General features: G+C 43.4%; 1 protein-coding gene across 6 annotated transcripts in view; it reads right to left on the bottom strand.

Annotated features, from left to right (window-relative positions):
• The window catches only part of LOC118212746 (neuronal PAS domain-containing protein 3), a 303,159-nt gene extending 283,224 nt beyond the window's left edge, over positions 1-19,935 (bottom strand). For 2 of the 6 annotated variants that reach the window (XM_035390971.1, XM_035390991.1), the window contains exon 1: positions 18,383-19,935. In XM_035390971.1, the coding sequence (XP_035246862.1) occupies positions 18,383-18,537 (155 nt within the window). In that variant the 5' untranslated portion in view covers positions 18,538-19,935. The other 4 variants (XM_035390981.1, XM_035390999.1, XM_035391009.1 and 1 more) reach the window with 4 other exon arrangements.
• Between the last annotated feature and the right edge of the window lie 1,523 nt (positions 19,936-21,458).

The raw sequence follows: 21,458 nt of genomic DNA, 5'->3' as shown, positions 1-21,458 counted from the left end.
CGGTGCAGTAAATGACGTGCCGTTAAAATGTTTGACAGTCTTCACTTGGGTCTCTTGTGCCTCCACCTGTTGGCGCATTACCCTGAAGTGATGCCGCAAAAGTAGCAGCCTACCACATCCAAACCCAGTGTCCAGGCCCTTTCGGGTTGGACAATTAGGCAAATCATTTTTCAAAAAAAATTTAACAGCTGTGTAATTTAATGAGTGAACATTAAGACAGACATCGGGCACGGGGAGGGAATTTGGGCCCAAAGGAAATGACAGGGGGTCCCTTCAGGGCCTGCAGTATTATTATTCTGGCCCAACTGCGAGAGAGTAGCACTGCTCTTCATTTCACCTCAGATCAACTGTCTTTTTCTGGAATCTTCTGATTGGACGGTCTGTGATTCCAGGCCTCAATTATCAGCACCACACGCTGGCCCCAGAGAAAGCTGGAATGCCCTGCCCTCTAAAACAAAGCAAAGGAGACGGACGGTTTTTTGGGGCCGGGGTGGAGGGAGCGGGAGGGTAATCAGGTCTGATCCAAACTTTCGCGGCTTCTGGTATGGGTGTCGGTGACTCATCACTCCGGGCCCCGGTGACATTTCAAGAAAAGAAGAGAAGTTCAAAGGCAATGATTGCCACGCACTTACCGCCAGGAGTTCATTGCAGCTTGGCCCAAAACTCATTCTCTGGCCGCAGTACTTTATGTCCTTGGGGGGGGGGGGGGGGGGGGGGCACATGTCAGCCTCCAAACAGTGAGTAACACAGTGGCAATAAGGAAGCCCTCGTCAGAAGGGTCAGCGTGTGTCGTTGTGAGCAAGCAGACCCGTTTAAAGGAACCGCTTTTACACACCGCAAGCCGTACGGTGCTGGCGTGCAGCAGAGGAGATCGATAAAAGGGCTTCTAGATAACGTGATTGATAGGAAGGCACCTTCAAGAGCGTTGAGCGAGAGAACTCGGGGGGCATGGGCAAGCATGACCCCCCCCAAAAAAAAAACTAATATCAACTCCTACAGATGTAGATCATTTCCTCAAGGACAAAAACAACTCCGCAGAGGATTCCTGATTAAAAGACTGCCACTGACTGCTCATCCATCTCCTCCTTTTCTTTTTTCTTTTTTTTTTAAAAAAAGACCCGATTCCTACAACAGATCATCAGATAAGCACAGAGGCCATTTGCATGTTTGCCATTTTTAAAAGAAATCACCGGTAAATAAAGAACATAAACGTGTGCGTGCAAAGCTTTCCCCTACAGAAACCGTTAACAGCAATGAAATATTGCTTTTTCTCAAGCGGGGATGGAGGTCAGGGAGCTGAATATTCCCGGACTCTGCGGCTGAGCGGCCGATAAGGGTGGAAATGGTTAAGCCTTGCTGTGTAATTCCCTGTTAAGTATTAAGGGCTGACAAGTCCGTGAGCAAAGCATAACCACACAAATCCCGGTGACACGCCATAAATTACAGAAAGTACAGTTTTGTCACTTCCATTTTTTAAAACACAATGTTAGCCTTCCACCGCACGGCCCACTCCGATTGAAGAATGAGCTGCAGAAAATAAACAGGAAAAAGAGAAAAAAAACACACCAAAAAAACAAATACAATTTAAAAATCTAACAGCCTTTGGGGGAAACTGTGCATGCAGTGTTTCTTTTTCGAGATATTCCCTTTTCCTAACAATTGATTTGAGGCGAATATTGCCAGACTTATGAAAACACAGAGCAGCGCGCTATGCACACACCTTACATAACCTTCCCTGTTTATTAAAAGAACTTCTCCGGTGACAGAGGTTTTTGAAGGAAAATATCAATAATTGACAGTACAAGATGTGAAGCGCGTGCAGCCGAACATTATGAAGAAGACAAACTGTGATAGGCTGTCTGTGCTTCCCAAAATTATTGCCGGGCCAGCCATTAGTCGCCCAGTCTGTGATACCGTTAAATTTGCAGTTATTTCAGCCAACAGGTTGATGGAGCTACAGGTTTCACAGCAGTGCTGTCTGAGAACAGAACCATTAAAGAGTGTATGAAGCATTATATTTATGCACATATCCAGTCATACATACAAGCAATGCAATTATAGAATAGACTTAAATAGCTTATTTTATACATCTCTCAAGCAGAAATAGTATAATATTTAACATACGACTACGTCATTCAGAGCATTATACTAGCAGGGCGCTTTTCTACCTATGACACATTCCAACACCATTTCCAATCCAAGATTCTGACACTGTACAGTGTCAGAATCTTGGTTGCAAAAATAGGCATGGTTTCGAAATGACGACCGTCCAAACGCAAATTAAATTACAGCTGAATGATATCATAAGGAAACACCTGAGGTAATGTTACTTGTCACTGACAACAACGGCGAGGAACCAGAAGCAGCTTCATTACAATGTGCAACACTGACAAAGGCCGCTCTGTGTCGTGTTTTGTGAAGCTGCTCTCAATGGTAATTGCAGATGGTTTGTACAGGGGAAGGGGGGGGGAGGGAGGGGTGAAGCTATTATAAGTTGAAATCTAATTGGCAAAGTCCAAAGACGTTGATAAGAATGAAAAGATTAATGAGCTATCGGGGCTTCTATGAAGCTGTGAAATACTTTACCAAAGATAACAATGACGGCACTTCACAACACCATTTGCATAACAGCATGACAGAGTGAGCGTACAACTCTCTTCGGCTGCCACCAGTGCCGCACTCCTCTCAGCACGACGCCCCCGCGGACCAGACGCCCCGCCCGACGCCCCGCGAAACCCCCCCCCCCCGCCCCTCGCGCTGGTCCAGCCCGGCTTCGGTTCCGGTCCGCCGGACGCTTCGGCTGCACCGGAGGAGTCTGTGGAACTCATGCAGGAATATCCTGCGTGCTAACGTGGCCTCTGAGGACACGTGCGGCTATCTAGAAAAATATCACCAGCGCTTTAGCTCCCCAAATATCATTTTATAGCTATACCTTCAAATGCTCTTCAAGCCAGTCTGAGAAAGAGTATCTCCCCTTCAAGCAACCCTGGGAAGGGTATTTGCCCATTTAATAATCATTGAGCTTGTGCCCCTGACTGACTGAAGCTTAAAATAAATTAGAATTGTTTTTCTAAAAGTCTCTTAGTAATTAAAAGTAAATTGAGCAGTGGGAATGCGTTCATCTGGACACACTAAACAGCCACTGACACCAGACTGCTCTCAGCATGCTGATTGGTAGATGCTTGGTGTGTTCAACCAATCACTTTCACTGGGTAAATTTTCTCCCTCAGAGAAATTTTCTCCCTCATAGGCACCCATGGTCTCTGTTCTTCTTCCCTCCAATGTTCTTCTTTTCCCTCCATCAGTATTGATGACAACAGAAATCAATGGAGTCCCTGGTTTTGCTAAGCAAGCTAGAGGCCATTTTCCTGGTAAGTACTATGGCTGTGTGGGTCCTGGGTTTTTTCCTCAATTAAACAGTTTGTTAGCAGAAACCAAATCAAGATCGCTCTCTTTGCTCTCTTCCTTAATTCAGTGTAGTGTGGATTCCGCACTCTACATCACCCAGCATCCCGTCCTGACAGCTTGTATTGGTGGCTGTTTTGTTAGTGCCTTAAAATTAACACCTTTTCACCGACTGGAAGCTGTCCAGGTTTCCCGTTATCTCTTGAAACAGATACCTCTATAAATCTTGAAATTCCTTTTCACAGCCTCAGCGAGAATTGCTGAGTCAGGGTTAGATTATATGAGTCGTCTGTACTGTCTGTACTTTGTACGCTATATACACAATAGCATTTCATTTGTGAAAAGGGCAGGCTTTTTAAAAATCCTCTCTTTTGGCAGAATAACGCCGCTAGTCCTATTAGTCACCTTTTAATCTTCGGTGAAGAGCAGAATTGGAGATGTGGGATACGGCACGAGGTTTAAACTGCAGAGGTTTCGGTTCGGCGCTGTCTGGAACTTCGTTTCCTCTGAAGGAGACAGCCCAAAGCCCTGGTTTACCGTGGTCCCCTCAGTGATTCGCCCGCCTTTATTAAATGCACGCCACTTTTAAAGAACGCTAATTAAAGCTCTCAGAAAAAAAAAACTCAGATCTGCAAATTCCCCAATCTGTACACACTGCCTGTATAGCCCGGCTTGATAAGAAAAGAGCGGCGGATTGTTTTCCCCCATTTGACAGCGCATATCTTAAGTATCATGGCACAGAACCACTATTTAGAAAGGGATTCAAGGATTGAATATAGCCTGATAGACTTTCACTCTTCCATAAATTTCTGCACCTCAGCATTTTCAAATCCGGTTAATGCTTATATAGCAATAATGTATTTTTTTTTTCTATTTGAAAGTCTTTAGGATGTATTTAAATGAGAGATTTAGTTAATGAGTTTGGGCAAAGTGTGGAACAGTCTTTTAAGCATTATCATTCTCATTAATTTTCAGAATTACCCACTGTGTTGTGATAGCTGTCATGGACTTCAGACTTCAATTAACTACATACTATATATATGTGTGTGTGTGTGAGAGAGAGAGAGAGAGAGTGTGTGTGTGTGTGTGTGTGGGGGGGGGGGGGGTGCATGAGAGAGAGAGAAAGAGAGAAAGAAAGAGAGAAAATGTTTGTTTTTAACTGTCCACAATTTGAAGACTCTACATTTTATTTTGAAAACTTTGCAATTTACATTTTAAGCTTTCATTCTTTACGAGGGAAAGCTAAGCCTCAGATAAATATGCAAATGCACGTGAACAGCCAATATAAGCCAGTGTAAAATGAAGAATGGGATTTTTCCCCCAATCCAGCCATTCAACTCGAAGGCAACAATGCAATTTGACTTTCAGTAATGTGCGCATAAAAAAACCAGGGAACAGCTGGCGAAGGGGCTACTTAAGCACAGAGCGGGAATCCATGCAGGCCATGCAAACATTTAATCAGCCCCTCTATGTTTTACTATATCTACCTGTCTGCATATGTCTCGCAATCTCCAGGGTGTAATATCGCCAGCTTCTGAAATGGATTCGTACGCGTTTAGATCACATTCCCACTTCCCAACATCCCCACACCCAACTCCCCCCCCCCCCCCCAAACTCCCTCTTAAGAGTTAACAAGCTGTAGGAGGAAGGCCCAGCCAGTGTCCGGTGAAAGCTGGTCGAGGGAATCGGACGGACCGGGAAATTTGCAAACATCAGTTATCATCCCCATGGGTAGATTGATATTAACACCGTTCCGTTGAAAATCTAAGAATCTGACACGGGCGAACGACACGAAACAAATAAAAAAGCGTTGATAATTTCACGATGCAGACAAAGTTTGAACCAATTGTTTTCTTTGAACTTATTTTCTTTTAGTTTCCCTCGTGTTGTTGTTTGTTTTTTTTCTTTTAAATCTCCGAACAACCTCCCCCCCCCCACCTTTTGTTTTTATTATTTCGTTCTCAAGTGTCGGCCGATCAGACCCGCGAGTATTTCATTACGGGTTTATCTGTCCGGAGGCCCGTGAGCCACTAACAATTAACCCTCCCTTCACAGTGATTGATATAGGCTTTGCTTTCAATTTGTTCCACTACACAGATCATGAAATTCTGAATGCGCCCATCCTTATTGACCTACACTTTCAGACACAGGGCTACAATGAGATGAAAGCAATTATTAAAAAGGGAAGCGAGCAGCACAGCCATGAAACAAAAAATAAATAAATAAATAAATAAATAAATAAATAAATAAATAAATAAAAACCTTTTCCGTGACCTTCTAGCAAATTCTCAACAGTTTCAAGTTCGCTCGGAGGAAAAGAGGGAAAAGTTGTCTTCGACGCGCCGCGGCTGAGAGTTCCACTTGGCGCTTTCCCGCTCGGCGCCGTTTCGAATCTCGTCGAATGACTGACGCGCGGCGCGCGCCTCGGGGTGAGGCGGCGCGGTCGCCGTGGGGAATTCTGATCATTCGAACGCGATGTAAATAAGTCAATCCATAAAAATTCCATGCAAACAAGCAGCTCGCATATCGACACGGTGAAAAAGGGTGCCTGTGGAAAGGACGCCCGTCTTGACACCTGATTGAATTTTTAAGGGTGGGGTGGGGGGGGGGGATCCAGTCAAATCACATCTGCATACCAAACTCCCCTGTGTCACTCTGCCAATGATGTATGACCTTTTCTCTTCCATTAATCTTCCATACAGATCGCTCTTTTAAAAATCACTTTTTTTTTTTTAATACCCAGAATCCCCGCAACCTTTCATGCCAAAGTAAAACCTAACCTAGCGCATCCCGGGATTGCGGAAAACGGCTCCTGAGTGGCTGGCAAATGCTCTCAATCATTTCGGCACAACAAGCATGTCCTTCAGTCCTACCTCTGCAGAGCAGATGTGACTGACTAAAATTCAAAGTTGGAATTATTATGCATTAGTCCGGATGCCTTTGAAAGTGTTCCAGGAGCGCAGGGCGCCGACACCTAATTAGTGGAGGCGGCCATTTGCCTATTTCACCGACAGATGTCCTTACGTACAGTAATTTGAACAGATCACAGTTTACATTTTTTGCATTCTCACGCGAGCTAAACGCACCGGATAAGCGAGCGACGGCGACGCCACGCCAGCCAGTCAAACGCGTGGGCTTTTGGGCGCGAGCCCGGCTCGTGACGAAACGCGACGCTGTTAAACGGCCAAACAGGATCTTCCCTCCGCCCACGCTCACCTCAGTGTGGAGATACGATCCTCCTCACAATACCGGCCTTCGGGTTAGCGCAGAATGGCTATCGCCCCCACCGTGTGATCTATGAAGCCCATCACCCACCGCTACAGTCCGCTACTACCCTAGCCTATAGCTCAGAGAAGAGACACCTGCATAAGCGTTTTAGCATTCTGGATTCAGCTGTGGCTGAAGAGGGGGAGCCCTTGAGATGGTAGCATTCCATAGTCGCTGACCAACATTGAACGACTCCTGCAGTTTCAGCACTCCACCGTTAGAAGGTCAATAAGATAGCCCGCTCTTAAGGCTGACATTCTGAGCATCAGTTACGTCTCTGATTAACCATGTGGTCAGAGAGCTCAAATATGAGCGCATAGCTGGCATAAGCCTTAAAGCAGCTAAAAGCTCATTTCTTGTGACAAATGCCAGCATGTTCACAACAGCCTGTTCAAACTGTATGGAATAGGACGAGCAAAAAGAAAGACATTTTCGCTTTCGGTTTTACCAGAAAGGCAAATTACTCATCTTACCTTTTGGCACATGCAGCTTTTAAATATCCACAGTGGGAGCTAGACCGAGGGAAGTCTTTAGTAAGGGCAATAGCTTTCTACTGGAAAAAACATTGAACGACTTGAGTAAGCTAAGTAGAGCATATGTTTTATCTGATACTAAGTACGCAAACATAACATCTCACACAGTCGGCATTACGAGAGCAGACATCTCTACAAAAATCAACTCCTCTTTTTTCTGTACCCTTTAACTGTCTGCTACTTTGTTAAAGAAATTTGATCCCTCAGTTTTCCTTGACAGGTTAGGCCCGGAAGATGGTTGAGTGGTCGAAAGTTGTTCAGCAAAAGGAAATGCAAAATGGAAACAAACAAGAAGCCTGTCAACTGTCTGGTACATGGCCGGTGGTTCTAGTTCCGCCTGACTCAGACACAGATAGTGCGGAAAGTGGCTAAAAATTAAGCTCAGCCATCTCAGTTTGCAGCTGCAGAAACGTGTGAGTTCATTTGAACCAAGTCACAGTGCAAGAAAAATGACTATAGCGAAAAACTAGCGATGATTTAACTATTAAATTTTTCGATAACTGAGCCATTTAAATTATAAATGAAATGAATAATTCAAGTCAATTGAATATGAAATACAGCACATGACTGCTAACTAACCCCCATTGCTCCACAAATGCTGCTCCACACAGCCATAACTACAGCAATATATTTTATAGCCCAGCATCTAACTGCTGTCTCGTGAACACAATGAAGTTTTATTAAAACTGCCAAATGATGTATATAAATGTATTTAAAATTCAGATTCTACATTAAGTTAAAAGGGACCACCACACTTTGTGCCAAAATGTAGTACTTCAAACTAAATCAGCAGTTTTGTGTAATAAATTTAACCTAATTAAGAATTTAAATTCATTAAAACTAAATCAAGCGCCATAATGCATTAAAAATAAGAAATCAGCATGAATCAGTAGAGGGGATGTCCACCACAAAGCAGTAGTCGCTACGTGCAACCTAGGTACAATGGATGGAAGAGCTAATGCATTCACTTTACCTTCAAAGTTGAAAGACAGGCCTAGATGACAATTGGATATCTATGGAGTTAATTAAAGTTGGTAGTCATACAAAATAAGTGTTGAATTATCACGGGAAAAAGATTAATAATGTGGAAAACGCGAAAATGTTTAATAACAGTAAATGAATGAAATAGAATGAAGCCATTTCACGTTCCTGGAAACACACACACATTTTGCCATGAAACGTTTTTGGGGAGAGCGTAATTGTTGGCCTTAATTTTTGGACTTCCTGAACCCTTCCTGAGGCCCGAGCAGACACTGGGCACGACTCAGATTTGGTGACTCAACCCTCGGCCTGCGCGGGAGACTCGCGGCGGTAAAACTAAACACCCGTGAGCTTTTTCTTTCCTCGGTTCATTTTTTTCGTATAATAATCCCCCTGAAACGTGGCGCTGCATATCCCCGGCTCTTCCTCGGGCCGCGCGCTTGACCGCGGGGCCGCCGCCGCGGCCGCCGGCCCGACGCGGACGCCGCTCCTCCAGACCGGAGGGGAAGTCAATCAGCGCTCCGTAGGAACGCTCTGCTTGCCGCTGTCTGTCGACTCCGTCGGCCGCGTTCGGTAGAGACATCTGGTAAAGGTCACTCTTTCCCTTTGTCAGCGGTGCACCCCCACACTCTCCCCAGCACCCCCCCTCCACCCCCTCCACACACACACACACACACACACTGAAACAAACATCACTCCCCCCACCCAGAAATAAGGGGCTGGTGGCCAGGCGTACGGTATGAATAAGCGAGGAGCAAACGCGTGCAGATGCAGCGCTGACAAGATAATCCATGCAAATTTATCTATGACAAATTTGGTTGGATTAACAAATTACATTTACGAAGAGCAACAGAAATGTGCGGGGTGGAGGGGGAGGGGGGGAGGGGGGTGAAGGTTGTGATTATAATCACTGAAAAAAAGTGTTCTGAATGAATTCTGGCATTTCCCACTTTGCACATGGCAGACTGGAACTGCTCTAGAAAAACAAAGTCCACACTCTTTGTAACTACTGTATATATTTTTTACAGTAACATCGAGATTTTTTTCCCCCTCATTAAACCAAAGGGATACCACGCTCTTGACAAGTTCTAATACACAGTATGTATCGAAATTATTTGCGCAAAGGAGAGGAACACTATTTATTTTCTGCAAAAATCTTAGTTCTGTCAATTCTGAGAGGATACAATATAACCGATTTGACTGGATGCATTTCATAGTTTTTAAAGGTTACATTAAAAAGCTGACATTCACATATGGAGGCCAGCTGAGGCGACAGAGCTCAAAAATCATTTCAGCATGAGCAGCTTATTTCTGCGCACGCATTTGAATATCATGAGCGTTGTGTTTACATTTCTGAATGCATTAATGATAACGTGTTCATTTTCTCAATGTATAGTTAAGAGATAAATCGACAGAATCGACAGAAACTGGAATCAATTTCTGTAACGACTCCTAAAGAAATTGAGCCTCAAACAATCCCTTCATTAAACAACTGTGCTGAATACATTTTTGATCATTCTGAATCGTTTTTGACCGTCTAAAATGACACTATCAGAAATGAGCACATATTAAATCGAGAACAAAAAGGGGAATTCATGTCAGTACAACCTACACAAACAATTTAGCATTAAGTACTTCAGGTACTCTACAGGTATATACAAATGGGAAGAAAACTCATCCTACATACTGCGACAGAACAGGCCTCATAAAAGTCCGCCAGCCTTTCCTTTTCTCCTTAATTTGACACGAATTGGCCCGACTTCAAATTTTGGACTGGGCTTGGAAGGGAAAGAGGGAAAAGTCCTGTGAGAGAAAAGTCCGATTCGTTAATAAGTAGTTCCGTCTTCACACGGAGAAGAAAGGAGCCCGCGGAATATATGGCTGCAGCTTGCTGGCCGGAGCGCCGGCTCCTACAGTACCCCCTTTAAAACCGGCCCGCATTCCCGACGGCATGGGAAACGCACAGCACAATACCCCCAGATAAAGCCCCGAACAGGGGGCTTCTTTAGATGACATCATGCCCAGAGAATGCTTTATAATAAATAATTAGAGAGCTAAGAGTGCTTCGGGTTGGGGGGGGGTGTTTGGGGGGGTTTGGGGGTTTTCGCCATTTCCCGCGTCACATGACATTCCCTTAAGGGACTGACAGGCGGGGTACGCTCGCATATTGACCCCGCAAATCCTTTAATTTGGCGGTCCGTACACATGAGTCACCCGGAGGTGGCCCACGGGGGCCACCGTCGATCCGGTTTCATTTTTACCGTCCCGTACCGACTAAATGTCAGCTCGAGGGACAACCCCCCCACCCCCCACCTCCCACCTCCCCCCCCCCCACCCCGTGTCATTCACCGGGGCCGCTAGGCTCGTTGTCGCCGTTTGTAGTCCTGAGCGGGGTGGCGGGAGACGGCTGTGACTCGCTGCCAACCGAAACCAGCCGACGTCCAAACGCCACGGCGACGGGAACGAGCTCTCCTGCCGGAGACCCAAACGCTGACGGACAGCTGCAGATCCGGGCCGGGGAGGAGAGGCGGAGGGTGAACGGGGTGAAGGAACACTGGAGGAGGAGGAGGAGGAGGAGGAGGAGATCGGGGAGGCGAGGGGAGACGGGGTACAGAGGGACAGAGAGCCACGGAGGAGGGGAGGAGGGGGTGATAATGGATGGTTAAGGTAAGGAGCAGCAGAAGCTGGAGGCAGGGAAAATGGAGTAGGCACACTACGGTAGATCAAGGGGGGGTGGAGGGCATACCTTTCGCCGGGAGAAGGAAAAGAGAACGATGCACCTAACCAAAGCAGCAGATGGGAATCAGCGGGAAGAACATCTGTCTTTTGTACGAGACATTAAACGAAGGTTTTGTTTCCTCCGTGGACATTAAAAGATCTTATGCAGTCTTCTGGAGAGTAAAAAGAAGCGTTCGGACACCCCCCCCCCCCCCCCCCCCCCACCCACCCCACCCCACCCCTTGTGCTTTTCATGGCGACGTAAACAGCAAACCGTGCGACAAACCAAAAGCCGAACCGTGGATGCCCGGTCAGATCCATCAAGAACCGCTTGTAGGAAAACAATCCACGCAGAGACTCCACAGAGCAGGGATGACCGCGCTAGTGGATGAGCATCTGAGCAAACAAACGCTAAAGCTCAGACCCTAAAGGGGCTCAAGGACGGACTTCTGGAAAGCTGCGCGGTCAGCAGGGCTACGGCCATTTCCTGCTTTTCTGGGGGGGAGCAGGGGCACTGCACACACCGTACAGAATGAGGGTGGCCACAAGCATTCTCCATTATATATATATATGTGTGTGTGTGTGTGTGTGTATCTGTGTGTGTGTGTGTGCGTGCGTGTGTGTAACATATATATATATATACACACACACACACACACACAAATAAAACAGATACATTTTTACAAATTTTGTAGATTCAGGTAAATGTTTCTCGGGGTGTGTTGCCAGAGGCAAACAGACAGTCGTTGACTAATGCCGGAGTTACTAAAGGCACAGCTAACAAATGCACTAATGTGACTGATGTAATATTCCTGTATTCATCTGGTAAATATTGGGCGGTCTCATTCACGAGTCGCGCGCAGGGATTCTGCGGTTAGACGGAGGAGATCGCGGGACCGCGTCCCCGCCGCGCGCAGGTACCTTCAGCGCGAGCATCCTTCCGGTCGTCGTCAGAGAATGACACAAATGGCAGCCGCGTGTCAGAACCGAAAACACGCGTGCAAGCCGAAGACACAGACGCGAGCGCGCGAGCATGCGGACGGACGAGGGGTGTGTGTGTGTGTGTGTGTGGGGGGTGGGGGGGGGGGGGGGTGGTCCTCTGTTTGATGGAGTAGTGCGGCCATTATGAAGCCTGCAATAAAACACAACAACTTAAACATCTCCGGAGATAAGCCGGGCTTTAATGCGGCACGCCCGACGGCTGCGCTATTATCTTTGCGGGATGCATCTCCTTTATGTCTCGCTCTCCGGGCTGACCTTCACAATAACACAGCCGAGTGGCGGAATGGGGGCAGAGCCGCTGTAATCACCGAACCACTTACATTCCAGCACTGCCGTACGCGGGTTTAAAAAAAAAACCCACAAAAAAAAAAACCACACGCGCGCGCAAAAAAAAAAAAATCCCATCAGAAATCCGACTAATTGGAGTAAATACATGAATTATTTCATAGCCGATAAGCCCCGATTGATAGGTAGCGCCGCGCGTCCTCTAAATCGCGTTTTAAACATAATACGGCGTATCTGGCGTTCCATCACTCTGGAAATGACAAAGCAAGGCTGCGCCGTGGAGGGGGGATATCTTTTTAATAAGACCTATTATAAAGGTTGGCCATACAACTATAAGATCTAATATCCTTTCCCGTGGCTCTGTGATACCGCGCATTACTGTTCTTGCTGACGGTCTGTTGCCTTGGAAATATTTCATTATTTCTGGTTTTTTTTTTTTTCCCCCCCCTCCACATTCGTAGACCCTTGGCCTCACGATATGAAGGCCACTCTGTTTCATATTTTTCGATTACCATTTTAGCCATCTCTGAAATACTCATAGAAACGGAGAGGGTTTAGACAATGAACAGGACCATTAATCTCTTCTGTTTCATCCCTGTACTGCAATACAATCCGCTCTGCACAAACTGCACGGGTGCAGTCCTCACCAAACCTTCGCGCACTTTCACACTTTGGGAAAAAAATACACACAGAAAACTACAGAAGCTTTGCTGCAGAAAACAGAACGTCGTTTCGTACGTTCGAGGCGCATTTCGATGTCGGCTAAATCACACAAAACGTTTGAGGCAATCTGGTCAAACAAGGCTATGCACGCATCAAGCATCGTAGGTATAATACCTTGAAATTATTCATCGCTTTCCTATCAACAAGTCTCAGAACATATCCAGTCATATATATTTTTCCACCAAGGGTCGTTAAGCAATTGTAACCATGGTGGAAAATTACAGCCTGCCCACTGATGTTTTGGGAAACATGGTTTTAAGTATCCTGCAGCCATAATGTACGGGAAGGGGGGAAAAAGGGATGTTCATCGCCTGTACACTTCAGCATTAAAATCACACGCTCAAGTGTGAAACATGCACATTATGTACTGCTCAGTAGCTGCATTACTGCAAGGAAAAGATGTAATATCAGAAAATACAATTTGAGCTGCAGCTGCAACAAGCACTTGACAACCTCAGCTCCCCCCCCCCCTCCTGCCGAAGGTTAAAGTGCAGCTTTAAAGAAAAGCACGCTTACTCGGAATCATGTTTTATACTGACACGCACGCAACCCCTGCAGTCCAACGTATAGCTCACTCTTAATGCCGTTCTATAAATCCTCCAAACTAATAAAAGAAGGAAATGGGACTGTTTAGCACTTTTGTTTGCCCTGAGGGGAGAAAACAGTTCCCGAAACACAAAGCCAACTTTGCGGCAACTGTACGCCGCGTGAACCCGGGCCAGCTTCATTCCCCTCGCTGCCATCCTTCCTCCTGCTAAGTTACTTTCCAGCAGACCCGCATTAGTCAGATACAACCTTTAGGACAGCGGCAGCCGCGCCCGCAAACGCGGAGATGCTATTAAGGCGCATTAAATTAAATATATCCTCTACACCTTCAATCAGAATTTCAGACCAAGTGTTATTTAGTTCAACTCTCGAGCGGAGGCGAATAACAAATCACAGAGTCAGATTTACCTCCACCGAATGCCAATAGGAGACAGGTGATAAAGAAAGCACTCATGCAAAGGCTATGAAGTTTCCCCTCGAAATTAATTCCATCTTCAAGATTCCTATCTCTGAGATATACCCAGAATGGCACACAAATATGCTCCTGCCAGAGAGATTACTGAAGACTGACTTAGCATAAACATTCACTGCTGCGGCAATGGTTAGCGTGCTGGGTTAAAAAAAAAAAATTTTAAAAAAGGAAAAAAGAAAAACCTGAAGTAGCGGTCCTTTATTCAGAACAGACCCTTCTCAGGTTTAATTATGATCCTTTACAATGCCTGCATTGCATAGACAATAAGAAAAAGGACACTGCATTAATAAAACTTCTGCAGACAGCAGGTGTTCTCAGAATGTCAGCCGTGCTAAAAGGTAACGTGGCTGGAGGAGGTTGTAATCTCCAGACACCTCAAGATCAGAAAAAACAAACTTGAAAATAAGAGCAAATTTCCACAGTTCCATATAACATAATTTTCTTTAATGAAATTGGTTTCAAACGAAGTGTACCAACATGAACACACAAAAAACTTAGGCCTGTTTATTTTAGCAACATATGCCTTTCAATTATCTTTTCATTATTTCAAGGGCATATTACAGCTATTTGTTCCAACAACAATATCCACAGCCACACATCCTATAACATTCTTATATATCTCACAGATGTACGAGAAGTCTACCTTAAAATTAAGTGTAGCACACAGAAATTAAAACTCAGACATTAAACAGCTCAGGATATAAACGCTATCATTTTTTTCTCCAGGTACCAAAACATCTCATTATTGTGAGAAAGCATCTATGATTGAAACCATGGGACAAATCAACAGATAATGTCATAATTGCAACAAGCTTAAAAATGCTAATCAAATATTTACTGTACCACATATACACACACCGAGAGGCGCAAGACTCATTCAAACTAGAGCCACTGGCATTTTTCTCTGAATCATTTCACACTACTTCAGACATCAAAAACACATTATGTACAAAGACAAGCATTACAAAACACACTATAATTATGTTAATGGGAAAGCAAACATTTCAAGATGCTTTTGTCAGCTCAATGTAATAAAAATAAATAAATAAAAACATTACAAGTATTTGCAATAGTAAAATTAAGAAAATAGTCAGTGATGACATCCCATAATCACACACTGGGAAGTGTAATCGATTACGAATATTAGTGAGAAAAAAACAACATTACCTTAGGTTTGGCTTCTCGGCCATAACGATATCAGAGAGATCCATGCGCTACATAGAAAGTTCCAAAACAGCTGGTTACAGGTTTTATGCTAATCACCCCCCGAAGCTTCTGAAGTCCCGCTGCAAAGCGCAGAACTACCTAGTATGGCCTAGCTGCACTTGTGAGCTATGCAGAAGTGTACCGCAGAAATAATGTCTATCCGATATACGTACGAAATCACAGGCCTTCAGCAGCCACTAACACATTACATATAAATACAATGCGAAAGTCACTATATTACAGGGCACCTGTGTTTAACTGAGCTAGTCAATACTCCCCGTGTGCCCTCGATTCCGTAATACGGATGTATCCACACGCTATACCTGTTACCCTAGCGTTAAGGTCCCAAAATCTCAGCCGCACTCCTACCGACAGGGCAACACGGAAACTTCTGACGCTCAAAGTAGCAATCTCTAGCCCAAAAAATGCATACCCGCTACCGTACTGCAACGATGTTTTGTTAGCAAATGAATAATCCGATCTTTACCGTTCTCTTCTTGAAGGGTCTTGTTGAATGCTAGGCTTGGTGGGCGCCATCTTCCTGCTATTATTTTATTTCTTACTTTTTTTCTTCAGATTTATTTTGACATACAGTCGAACGGACCGACAGCGATGCAATCTGCAGACTAGGAGTATTTAAACAAAGCCATAACGGTTTTGTGGTCCAGTCTTGCCTCTGGCTCCATGCATTGACGTTCATGTGCGTGAGGAGAGGAGAAAAATACCCCGAGACCGGGCTCCAAAGGCATGCCAAGAAAAGTGAGAGGAAACCGGGGTACGCTGCTCAAATCCGGCTGCTCTCTTAACACAGTGTTCTTCGGTCGAGACAGTGGAAGAATCAAAATCTAAACTGGAACATCATATCATTGCATTTTCCCGCAGGAGCCCTTCGTCTCCGTTGCTCTGGAAAGCCTTTTTCTGTGCCTGTTTTTCTGTGCATTTTCTGGCTTTTCCTGGCTCGCTGCATGTGAAAAAGGACACATCTTCTCTCCTACCGGCGCAACAACGCCACTCAGTTGTAGTTGGAGACAGTTTTTATTTTCTCCGTATACAGGGTACAAGGCAGAAAAGTTCCCCCGTTTTTATCATAAACGACAATGCGCAAATATTTAATTGTTTGGTAAAAAAAGAGTTTTTAAAAAATATTAGAATACATATTTTAAAACGGGCTTAACCAGTTAATATCCATAAAATAAGGTTTGGAGAAATTCCATGATAGCAAATCTACCCGTTATAAACGCAATTGTCTTCACCCTGAAGCAATCGGAAATAAATGCCTGCATCCAGATATCTGTATTTTCTAGCTAGATTTGCCAACTGGTGTCAAAGATGTGGATTTACAACCCTGTTGTTAAAAGAAGCAAGCACGATGTATATGTGTTTTTGTTCGGAAGAGTTCATAGTTATTGGACTTTCTCATTTCGAGTAACAAAGCATTATATCTGTGGCGACATTAGCTACACTGTTTAGAGTTAATCATTCATATTTGTAAATGCGCAATAACAAAAAATTATAATTACACATAATGGCAATGAGCTATGCTTTGTACTGGGTTTCAGTTCAATGTCCTTGAAAAAAAAACTTTTTTCACTCGTACATTTTCCAGGACAAAAACGCCAAACCATAAATGCCCTTCACCTGGTCACATTATTGCTTACTATATAGGTAGCCTAGGCTATATTTTTACGATACCGCGTTGTCGTTACATTCCGGTATCCTGTAGCTATACTGCGTTGTCTAACAGAAAGGCACTGTTGATCAAACTTAATATGTAATTTATTTCACTGAAAGAATCGTGTGCCGGAAAAGGGAAGGCGAGGGAAGCTTTTTGTTTATGACCCGTCAAGGTCACAAACCGTTAGGTGCTGATTCAAACATATATTCTTTTCATGTAATCAAATTGAACAATATTGTTGACTGCCAGTGTCAGATAAATATTGTTGATACACTGTATAACTAAAAAGGCAAAAGCCCAATTAGAAATATTAATTTATAATAGTTAAATCATTATACAATAATTAGTGTTGAAATGTTTTGTTTTTAAAATTGCAAATAGTTGTGCGAGGCTCACCGCGCTGATCAAGAAATATTCTCAAATATCTTGTGTGAAAGCTTTTGCAATGAGATTTCATACTTTTAACGTGGACATTAACTGAATAAAAATGTATCTTCTAAAACGCACTGATGCGTTTTTATTAGAAAAACTATCAAGCCATAGATGCGTGGCTTCTGTTGTATTGGTATGCTGAAATGAACAGGTCAAAACAAACAATATATAAGGTCAGTGGAGAAAATAAGTTTCACGTAAAACAGTGTTCTGTAAGCTAATTATATTCTAGCAGTAACTGGCATGTAGGCTATATTGTATGGTTGCGATCTAGTTTGTGAAATATGACCTGGCCTTAAACACAACACTGAAAAAACATCTTGTCTGTTGAGATGAAATATCCACCTTGTGTGTTTTTGTCTCATGTGAACAATGGCTTAAAAGCTCCTTCGGCTACATATATTTGTTCATGTTGCATTAACAAGAATTTTTCAATGTTCTGTCTCTGGATTATTCCACATTTTGGTTGCAGTCCATATACGCAACGCAGTATATGAGCATTGATATTTGTCAACACAGTATATGGGTATTTGATATTTTAACAAGTGATTAATGCTGGCAGTGGTCATTTATAAACGACCCCGAACTGAGAATATTTCATTTAGATACCAGATCATGGAAAATGGCATGTAGCGACTAGAGTAGATTTTATCAATTCGTTTTAGACTAAATCTTGAGAAACTTTGTTATAAAATGATTAACCATAATGTTTCATAGCTTCAGGTTGCTAACCAATCAATCGTTGTCTTCAATACCACAACTCTAATTATTTTCTCTGATAAGTACTGATGCTCTGGACCTCTGGTAGACAATGTATATTTGACCAATAAACTAAACACGTGCTTGCTTTTGACATCTAAGAAATGAGTTGTCTGTGCCTCCCTGGCACAAGTGCATCAAAATTCGGGTAAACACTCAATGCTTCATCCATAATTTACAAAAGTGATTTTACGCGTGTTAGTCTTTGTCCGTGGTAATTAAGTACAAAAACTGATCAGATTTATTCTGACAACAAGGTATCGCTGGACTAACTCTTCAGATATTTACAATGTGTGTAATTGTTGTATACTGTGCCACGTTGGCAAAAAATAAGCAGATATCAAAAAAGAAAACTCGTTTTTACAGTAATGTACATACCTTTGTTGATACGAGGTGATCCCCTGGACGTTTTGCGGGTTACCATTTGTGGTGCCGGGGACTCTCCCCACGGCGGGACCCGCTGGCATTCCCCCGGCTCCTCCACCTGCGGCAGCCGTCACCTGAACGCTGAAATCCGGGAAGATCCTGATCATCCCCGCTCAAAGAAACTGAACACGAACTGAGTCTGTGTGGATATTTACAAGAATAACAGCCTTCCCTCCAGCCGAACAAGTCACACCACAATCCCATTAGTGATGGTTACCAGCTCTTCAGCCATTCTACGTCTTGATTTCGGTATAAGCAAAAGGACTAGGCTACTGAAGCTTTAAGGAGGCTGGCAATGACATTGACGCCGGGTGTCTGAAATAATGAATACAGTCAATAGAGTTGCGTCCTCTAAATACCTATGTGCATGGGAGATTCTTCTTCGTTTGCCCCTACAAGTAAAATATGAACTATAAACTTAGTGCGAAAATGTTTGTGCAAAGTTACTGTCTGGGTGCCTCGTTTGGAGCAAAAACATGTAAAAACGAAATACCCTGACGGATGGCTTTAAATATTAATTTAACTATTTTAACTTAGATACGACTTTCAAGTTTTACACGTGTAGCCAAATGCGTAGAACAATAATACAATTATGTTACGAGTGTGAGAAAGTGCGGCAGCGTTATTGCTAAATGTTCAGCTCTTCCGAAAACACGCTCACCATAAGTGGCACTGTGAAACCGGATGACAGCCGAAACTGTTACAGCTAATTTGGGGTAACTTTTGAAAGTTGTCTAGCTACGCTTTAAAATAGCTAGATGTACACATTGTCATCGTTTGTTCAAATCAACTAATCGCAAATCAATTTACTTAGAGGACTGTGTAATGTAAACTACCTTATAAACTGTCTTCCAAAGTCTCGGAGAAAGTTTACTCTGTAAAAACTGAGCAAAAGTGCATTAAAGGCTCATCGTCTCCACCCGACTTTCCTCCTCAGTTCCAAGTGCATCGTTTTGTTTAAGATCTTAATACGGAATAATGCAGGTTAAATGTCGTTAAAGACCCAGTTGTTACATTTTAATATCATCCTCAATCCATCACGATTACTGTAAATTAGTGAACGTTTTTTTAAACTAATGAACTGAAAACGAAGTTTTCCGCCAAACTCCTAGACTACTTTCACACTGCAGTTAGCTTGATCACTGCTGAAAATTAAATAAATTCCACGCCAGGTACGTCTTAATAAGGATGTCGACATATGATGTAATGTGCAACGGCGCATTCAAGAAAATAGTCCAAAATATCGCTGACGCATTAATTTTGTCTTTTAGCTAAGGTGTTCCTAGATGTTCTTATTCCCAGCTCATGGGTTCCGCTTGGCTGCTCTGTGTGGTGATGCTTGTATGTGCAGTCTCCAGAATTGTTTCTCTAAAGATGCTGTGTGCAAGTGTGCAGCGGTGCATTTGTAAATAAGAGGCTGTTGCTGTGTGAATTCTCCCAGAGAAAGTGTTGTTACGAGCTGTGATGTGCAGCAATGCCATTCCTCGTGAGTGTGAGGAGATGAACTTGGCCGCAGCTGCTGCTGATTAACTGCCTCGCGCTGGTGATCCCGGAGCGCGCGCAGCCCATTCCCAGCCAATCAAAGAGAATGACAGGAGCGCGCGTGAGCTGTAGCATCAGTAACCCCTTGAAGCCCGGGAGAATCTTGGGGATAATGGATTCCATCGAAGCTAGTGCATATAACGCTTATAAAAACGGATTTGTTTGCTGCTACTTGCGCAGTAAGGGCACCAGATAAAGTAACACAATCCTTTGCTTCGTATCAAGAACGGTTCATATGATTTTTATTTTGTAGGTAAAAAATAATATAGAGTTTTTTAGATATCTGGTAATAGAAAGTCACAGACCATACACAGTAAAATGTTCACTGTTAAATCAACTCCTACGCAGTACATACGGTCCTAATTAGACCCAGAGTTCAATTAACACTAGAAAATTTACTGTGTAGCCACATTATTCTTTCATGTGTTCAATTGAGAAGACAAACACATGTTCTGTTTATATCTAGATAAATTGTATTGTAATTTTTTTTTTTTTTTTTGAATATGTATTTCTTGATGGCAAAGAATATTGACAGAATGTCCAGGGAAGCTGAACAGGTCATGTTTCATGAACAGGATAATATTTTCAAACACACTTACACCTCATCCCCAACAGACACAGATCAGTTCCATTCAGTCAGATGCATCAAGCAAATCAGCAACAAATGGATAATCAAGTTGCACTTATATAAATGGGATACATGTAACACATCAATATAATTTGACACGCTGCAGAATTTGTTGCTGAGATTAGCTGAAAAATTGTGATCCCTCTTTCTAGGGTCATGGTTTCACATGATGGGTTTTAATTGTAATAATCTCTGGAGTGGCCTACTGAACTCACACACATGCAAAACATGTCCACTGGTTTATGTGCATCAGGATTATGGATGGACAAGTAGTTCTGGTGTAATGGGGAGTGTCACAGAATGGGTTGCTGGGAGGTGGAGTTCAGTGTTGTCAATCACACCTGTATTAATGAATGATGCTTACTTCCTGTCATACCTTTCATCACCATGGGTGGGCTGGAATGAGCTACTGATGCACAGGTGTGTATCTGGCCCTTGGAAAGAGCTGCCCAATCACAGGTCTGCAAAGTTCGCCCAGGTGACTAATACAGCCCATTCAGCAGATGAGATAATTGAAGATGTAATCTGCAGAAAAGAGACTTTGTGAGATCTGAACTTCACTTCCCATCAGCGCCTCTTAAATATTTTGTGATATGTTCAATGCAACTCTGTGAGACTGGCAGCAGACCTCTGCAGGGTGAATTAAGCACAGGAACTCACATGAAATTAGATCTCATATTATGTAATGTATCATTTATCAAATTTATTTCAAAAGAGATCACCAATATTTCTAGAAGTATTTATACTGACATTCAACGTTGAAATTCAAATTCAGGAATTGCTGCTTTCTTCTTCATTTGAATTTGCATAAGTAGTGTCAAATAACAAGAATGTCTGGAAATGACAAGTAGAATAAGG

The sequence above is a fragment of the Anguilla anguilla genome, chromosome 1 (assembly GCF_013347855.1).
Source record: "Anguilla anguilla isolate fAngAng1 chromosome 1, fAngAng1.pri, whole genome shotgun sequence".
NCBI classification, from domain to species: domain Eukaryota; kingdom Metazoa; phylum Chordata; class Actinopteri; order Anguilliformes; family Anguillidae; genus Anguilla; species Anguilla anguilla.
Note: the sequence above shows the minus strand (reverse complement) of the source record. Positions and strands in the feature narration are given on the sequence as shown.